A 7,552-nucleotide genomic window follows, 5' to 3' on the forward strand; every position below is an offset into this window, starting at 1 on the left:
ATGTTGACACCAAAAAAAAAAAAAAAAAATCATTAAATCGGTGAAATTGTATTCATTTTTAATATTGAATGTTTAAATTTATGCTTCTATAGTCCTATAACATTGTCTAAGTTTCGCAAGACATCTTGAGCCATGTCACCAATAAACCTAACCTGGCCTTCTAACTCACAGCAAAACTTTGGGTTGAGTTGATCATACAACATAGTATCAAAAGCACAGGTTCAAATAAATTTCATTTATTACCCCTCCATTCAAAGTTGTAAATCACTTTGCGTTGGGAATGAGGAGGCCAAGCTACATCCACACTTTAGTCATGTGAGGGAACGTGTTAGGACAAAAAAATATATTGCTAAACCTTAATCATTAACTTAAACTTTTGGTTAACTTGATCGTTTTACAATTCAAGCAAGTACAACATTGACTGCCCTTGCAGTTCTCAATCTTTACACTAAAAAAAAACATGTTGCAAATTAGCAACAATATTAATCTCTCGTACTCTTTTCTTCTAATTCATATATATCATACTATTGATATAAATATTGGATTTTTTTTTTAATTTTATTTTTTTTATAGTCTAATAGAATTATAGAACTTTAATACAAAGTAGTATATAAACCTAGTAACCTACAGCCTACATATTTTTTCATATTTATATTACACATTAAGCTCAATATATATATATATATATATATATATATATATATATATATATATATATATATATATATATATATATATATATATATATATATATATATATATATATATATATATATATATATTACACATTAAGGGCCTATTCTGATTGACTTAACTGAGCTGAACTTAACTGAACTGAAATTATTGGAGTTGAACTGAATATTTTATAAGAGAAGGAAATTAAGAACTGAACTGAAGTTATTGAAACTGAACTGAAAATAATCTGAAGAGAACAGGCCCAAAGTTCATTTTGTATTTATTGAAAGACCAATACGAAATTTGAATCGAGTCTACCTTGAGAGGAATAAAATTAATGTGTTTTCTGTGTGGCCCGGTGACATATACTAAAACACTAAACGGGCAACCCCTTACCAATTGAGTAATCACTGACCAAATAACTCCTAATCAAGCAACCATTAATCGAGTATTCCCTAAATAAGTAACCCGGCCTGATTATTATATTGTATGGCTAGTCACATATGAAACTTTGTGAAATAAAATTTAAATAACATGACTATAAAAAAAATTATAAAAAATAATAATAAATAAATAAAAAATAAAAAATAAAAAAATTATGCGACATAACAAATTACTCTCAATGGCTATATGCCTATATGTCAATATTTGATCATGATGACCCAAGAGTGGGGCGATGAGAAAAGTTGATCGCAAAAACTGTAGCATTATCGCGATCTCCAATTATTCGGGCAAGCACTTTTTCAACTTTTGTCGCCTTTGGTCCTAATAAAGGTACTATATTCCTAACTATATGGCCCTATTAGGGCAAGTATTTTTCAAACAAAACCCTCACCCTTAATTTCTCGCATTGGCCACTAGTAAGTCCGATAAAGATTTAGGTACTTCCTCTGTTCCTTAGATAGTCTGATAAATATATGTAATTGGAGTAATATATGAATGGTAGTAAGAATGGAGGTGGGTGGGTGTGAAATAAATTCAAATATCAAATTAAAATAAATTCAGACAATATAAGTAAAAATATATAACTATATTTTATGTGAATCATCCGAAAAAAGTAAATTACTTTTTCTTACTTCAAATTAGTTTTTTTTAGTTGAACTTATTTCAACTTATCCTAAGGTTTTTTTTAGTTTTTTTTTAATCATTTTTTTTGTTCAAACAAATTTGTGCTATCTTAAATGTGTTTGAAATAATACTTATTTTGTGTTAAAAATTGTGTGAAAATTTATTTTGTTTAAATTACATTAGTTCAGATATTAGAACATGCAAAACCTACCCTTGCCTAGCTTAGTCACTTGAATAGCTAGTTTCAATAATTAATCCTTGAATGATAAGTTTGATAATTATATAGAGGAAGATTATAATTAAATTAGCTGAAAATCTAAATTATCAAGGCCCAAATCAAATTCCGTTTATTTTTTATGACATCGAGATTTTTATCACTATAACATAGAAGTGGCATCAAAACATTTATGATAATTAAATAATTAATGTAATACCAAATGAGTTTCATCTGAATTACATATTTTAGATATCTTTATTCTGGTGATAAACTGATAATAGTTGTACAAATTCTTGATTAAGACGGACTTTCATTAAATTATTGTAAAACAAATTAAAGTTACCCTAAAAATATTTAAAGTTACCCATATATACTACAAAAATTACATATAACATAAATTTTATCCTTAAAAATACTTACTGCCTCCGCTTTTGTAATAATCGTAGCCGTTTCAATTCACTTTTACACTATTGGGCTTATTCTGTTTACCTTGTTTTCATGGATTTTAAGTGTAATAAATTCTAATAAGTTTAGATTAGTTCAATTCAAGAAAATAAGTTCAGATAAGAGTTTTTCAAACACAAATTATAACAAGTTTTAATAAGGTTTGATAAGTTCAAATAAGTTCAGGTAATTAAGTTTTAATAAGATAAGTTCAAATCAGTTCTAAAAAGATAAGTTTTGATGAACACACCCTTATTCTGAACTTATCCCATCTAAATTTTGGTCTTGTTTACTTCACATTAAAAAAAAAAAAAATACATATTAAAAGAAGAAATGTAATAGGGAATGAGTAAGTTTAATTTGAATTCATTCAATCAGTTTAGTAAAATTAATTTCAGTTTAATAAATTTAATTTAAGTTTAGCACAAATAAATTTAGTTTAGCAAAAATAATTTAGTTTAGCAAAAATATGATAAAAGAACGATTTTATTCTAGAACTTATTTTTTGTAAAATAAATGGAATAAATCGAACAAAGTCTTATATGCTTTGGCCTATTTAATTATTTATCTTCTAATCGACGATAGTAGCAAATTCATTCGATTTTGCAAGTGTCCTTTTCAGCTTGTGAGAAATCAAGATGATGACATTGCATTGTATTTGACTATTTTCTTTGTTGTTTGTCGATCACCCATTGGGGTACATAATGAACTCGAGAAAAAATCAGATGTTAAAGTGATCATTGATTGGCAGTAGCAATTAGCTAGAGTTTTGGAGGAAAAACAATATCACCGCTCTAGCTAAATTCTAATTATAGCTAAAACTATAGCTAGGATCGATCTAGTTTGAAATAAACCTTGGTTAAACACCGTATAATAGATGCGCGGTTGTTAAATAATTATAATGAAAACCAAACAATAAAAACGACATAGGAGTAAAAATATAAGGACGTGACCCACCAAATATTCAAGTATAAGTAAATAACCACTATAATGGTTTGTTTTATTTTTTTTTTTTTTAAATTTTTTTTTGAAGAAACCACTATATTGATTATTATACAATGAACAATTTAATATTCTAGAAAATTAAGGATATGTTCTATTCAGCTTAATTTCAGTTCATTTCAATTCAATTCAACTCCAATCAGCTCAGTTCAGTTCTTAATTTCCTTCTCTCATAAACAATTTATTTCAACTCTATTCAGTTCTGTTCAGTTCAGCCCCAATCAATTCAATATAGTTGTTTTCAATAAATTGGAACAGACTCAAGTTTAGAATTTATGTAAAACAAATGTCATTTTTAGACACAATCCTCCATTATAGAAACATGAATTCTTTTTTTTTTTGAAACAAATATGAATATTTTATTTTAAGCAAATACTTTTGATGAGAAATTTTTAATATGATGCTGCCAAGTGTCTCTTTTATTCGCCTTAAATCATACGGAAAAAAAATAAAGAATCAAGAAAAGAAAATAATTTCATTTATTCCTTTTCTTTGCTTTTCCCTACTAATTCTTAATGCTTACCAGTTAAATCCTTTTATCTACACTCTCTATATATATGGTGTATAGTAGACTTTGTTTTGTTTACCTTTGATTTGATCACTTTAATTATTTTCACATTTGAGAAAAAATTAGCACAAGCAAATAAGCTCAGTCCAATTAAGAAAATAAGTAAACATTCATAAGATAACTTTTTTTTTAAAAAAAAAAAAAAACTACTCCCTCCATAATTGACATATTTGACTTTTTTCACTAATAAAAAATTAACTTGATCATCGTTTTTTAGTATAATAACATATATAAAAAAAATTTATTATGAAATGTATTGTTAAATATGTATTAATATAAAGTTACATAATATTAGTTTAATAATTTTTACTAATATATAATCATATATATCTATAATCAAAGTAGTGCATTGACATGTGTATCAAGTTTAATTGTGTCAATTATTTAGGAAAGAAGGGACTATATGTTTAAATAATAAACTTGGTTTAAAAATTATAAGGGTTTACCAGGTTCAATTGACATCCAAATTCTTACTCTGTATAGGTTTGATAAGTTCAATTACGAAAAATAAGTTTAGATAAGTAAAAATCATGTATTTTTCTAGCATTTTAAGGCCAACATGCAAGCGGAAGGAAATTTTTAAATGAATATATATTGCAAATTATACTAAAATTTGGTTTAATTAGGTGTTTTTAATGCTGAAGTGACCACATTTCAAGTAAAAATAGATTAAACTCGTGATATGTATGGGCAAATTGAATAAAGGAGGAGTAATCAATAACTGGTGATTGGAATCATTGAGAGAGTTATTATGTAATTTAAAATGAACATAAACTTAACAATACAAAATCATTTTGAAATTTCCTCATAAATATTTGTCTGTACTATTTCTAATTTTGCTGTTCGTGCTAGTTATATTTGCAGTGTGGGTCCCAGATCGTTTGTGGCACGTAAATTCCTAAATTTTTTTATATTAGATGTTTATCAATTAGTCAAACATATTTATATTTATAATATCATAATTAGCAAGATAATAAGTATATATATAATTAGAACAACCCCTCAAAAAAAAAAAAAAAAAAAAAAAAAAAAAAAAAAAAAACTTGAGAATTTAAAGGGGAGAAAAGCATTACATGCATTAATATATACCCATTTCACATAATACAAGTAATTAATTAATTAATCTAATAGCTTTGAACCATAATATTAAAATTTCTCATATAATTATTAGACCTTCTCCTAGAACTAGATCGTCTACCTCCATCCCATCTTTCAGCCAATATTTTCTCAATTTCACTTGGGTTACAAGGTATGGTAAGTGCACCACCATGATCAAACCCATACTCCTCAGCTGCCTTTTCCAACAATGCTAGAAACATAGGGTGTGTTAAGTACCTTAGAGGCACAACGAACCGCTTGACCTCCCCTCCATCAACAGCCACCGCGGCAAAATGCCCATCCTTGACATCCTCAGGCACCGTGTTTGAGTCACCTCCAGAGTGACATACCTCCTCCTCGTGATCATGTTGATCTTGGAGCTCATCAACATCGGACATCGAAAGCCTCTTCCCTTTTGAGAAACTCCTTTGTAACTTCTCCATGACTATTTTAAGGTTGATCATCTTGTTTTTCTTAGAAATGAGCTTAGAGTATGCCATAATATAGAACAAGCTTAGTATATATTATAGAGAAGTAGGAAATTATATAATATATATTATGTTTGAACAATGTAGGTTTTTTTTGGTCAAATATTAAGGCTTAAGGTTGCACTTTTTTTTTTTGTGTGTAAAATGATATAAATTAGGTAGGTATTTATAGGAAAAATTGAAAGTATTAATGATGATAAGAAGGCAATGGAAGAAAAAGGCTAAGGCAAGAAAGACACGGCGGAAGAAACGACAAAGGACGTGATATTAAAGAGGGAGACCGTTGCATGTGAAGAAAAACCCTTAGCTTTCTTATTAGCTTATGTAACGTCTATTTCGCAATGGTTGTCCTACTATACACTATACAACAACACCCCACTCTCAGTAGTCAGTATACCCTTAGGCACTCACTCTGAACTTGCTTCGTTCTTCTACTTGTTTGTGTTGTGTTTTTGGATCTTGGATATTCCATCTCTTACCTAATTTCTAATCCTTATACTTGATCATACAACAAGCTTAGTCGCCCAAAGTTTCATAAATGATGTATGTCTTGCTGAGTTACAAGTACGTAGTATTATTTTTTTTTTGTTTGTAAAGAGAGCTACTAGGACAGCGATGTAAAAGGGATTTGATCTCAAATTAGGTTTTTGGAACCAACCCAACAACTTTAATTAAATAAGTTACTTGGCTATCATCATTGGGTTACAAGTAGTTAATTAACCTATAGTGACCATTAACGTTTAATTTGTATGATTTGAGGTGAGTTTTAGCTAATGTATGGTTATCAATAATGAAACACAAAGTATGACCTAGCCCACCTAGGCTTTGTGTGCATATTTATATGAACAATCTGTTAAACAATACTTATGTGATTACATAGAAGATTTTGAGTGATTTATTAAGTAGTACAGAGTAACTTTTAGGCCAACTTTGTTTTGTTCAACTTATTTTTAAAAAATTAGACAGGCTCAAAAAATTTAATTTAGACGATTTTAGTATAGATACTTTCAAACAATTTTAGATAGATAATTTGGACTAGGTGATTAGTTCAAGTAGGTTCAAACAAAAAAAAAAATGTTTGGATTTAAGTTGAGCTAAGATTGGTTAACACAAATGCGTCAACACTTGTTTTGATTAGATCAAAACATTATTAACTACAGTACTTGCAAATAATTTGAAAAGCTCTTGGGCTTTAGGTATGTCCTATACGTTTATCTTATTATGCAATATGAACTTAGTTTATTTAAACAATTAAATCTAGCTAGCTATATTTGGCCTGAATTTGTTTGAACTAATCTTTTCTAAAGTTATTTTGTATAAACTTAATTATGTAAATTTAGTTGATTAAATTACGTAGTATTTGAAATTAATTATCTGATCTACATTTAGTAAGGTCGGTAATGACACTAGCGACTACTATTAAATTTTCACAGTAAGCTAGGTTTTGATAACCTAGTATATCATCGCTGCCTGATTGATGTTCAGTCAAGTAATGGTAAAAATCAACTTTAGAGTATAAAGTTGGTGTTAAAATTGAAAGATGCCAAAATTGCTATTTAGAGTATAGCCTTTTACACAAAGTTGCCAAGTTACGAGTAAAACAGTCCTTTTTCTTGGTTACATAACTTTCAAACTATGAGATAATCTATCTTCCTCAATCTAACAACAAAAAAAAGTTATATCTTGGATTTTATTAGGCATCATACTTTACCTCCCTTAAGAAAATTAATAACGAAATTACAATCATCAATTTTCTAAGAATAGTCCATGTATTTATATTTTGAATCTGATCTAGCTATACAAAACAGTACAATAGCTAATAATGTTGAACACTAATATTGAGTTATTGCTACTTCGATCATTAACTTGTACGGTGTAGGAAGTAGCCAAGTACGAGTATATATAATGGCTACCAAGCTTAGGGAGTACCGTCAAAAGCTAATAAAACCCTGCCCTACTACATACATACCGGCCATTAGCTTATTGAGAACT

General features: G+C 28.2%; 1 protein-coding gene across 1 annotated transcript; it reads right to left on the minus strand.

Annotated features, from left to right (window-relative positions):
- Positions 1-4,683: 4,683 nt before the first annotated feature.
- LOC145579522 (protein SMALL AUXIN UP-REGULATED RNA 54-like) lies at positions 4,684-5,650 on the minus strand. Its single transcript, XM_081636763.1, has one exon. It carries the CDS (start codon positions 5,570-5,572, stop codon positions 5,099-5,101), a length of 474 nt encoding a protein of 157 aa, XP_081492889.1. The 5' UTR covers positions 5,573-5,650; the 3' UTR covers positions 4,684-5,098.
- Between the last annotated feature and the right edge of the window lie 1,902 nt (positions 5,651-7,552).

Source organism: Chenopodium album, chromosome 14 (genome assembly GCF_948465745.1).
Source record: "Chenopodium album chromosome 14, dcCheAlbu1.1, whole genome shotgun sequence".
Taxonomy (NCBI): Eukaryota; Viridiplantae; Streptophyta; class Magnoliopsida; order Caryophyllales; family Amaranthaceae; genus Chenopodium; species Chenopodium album.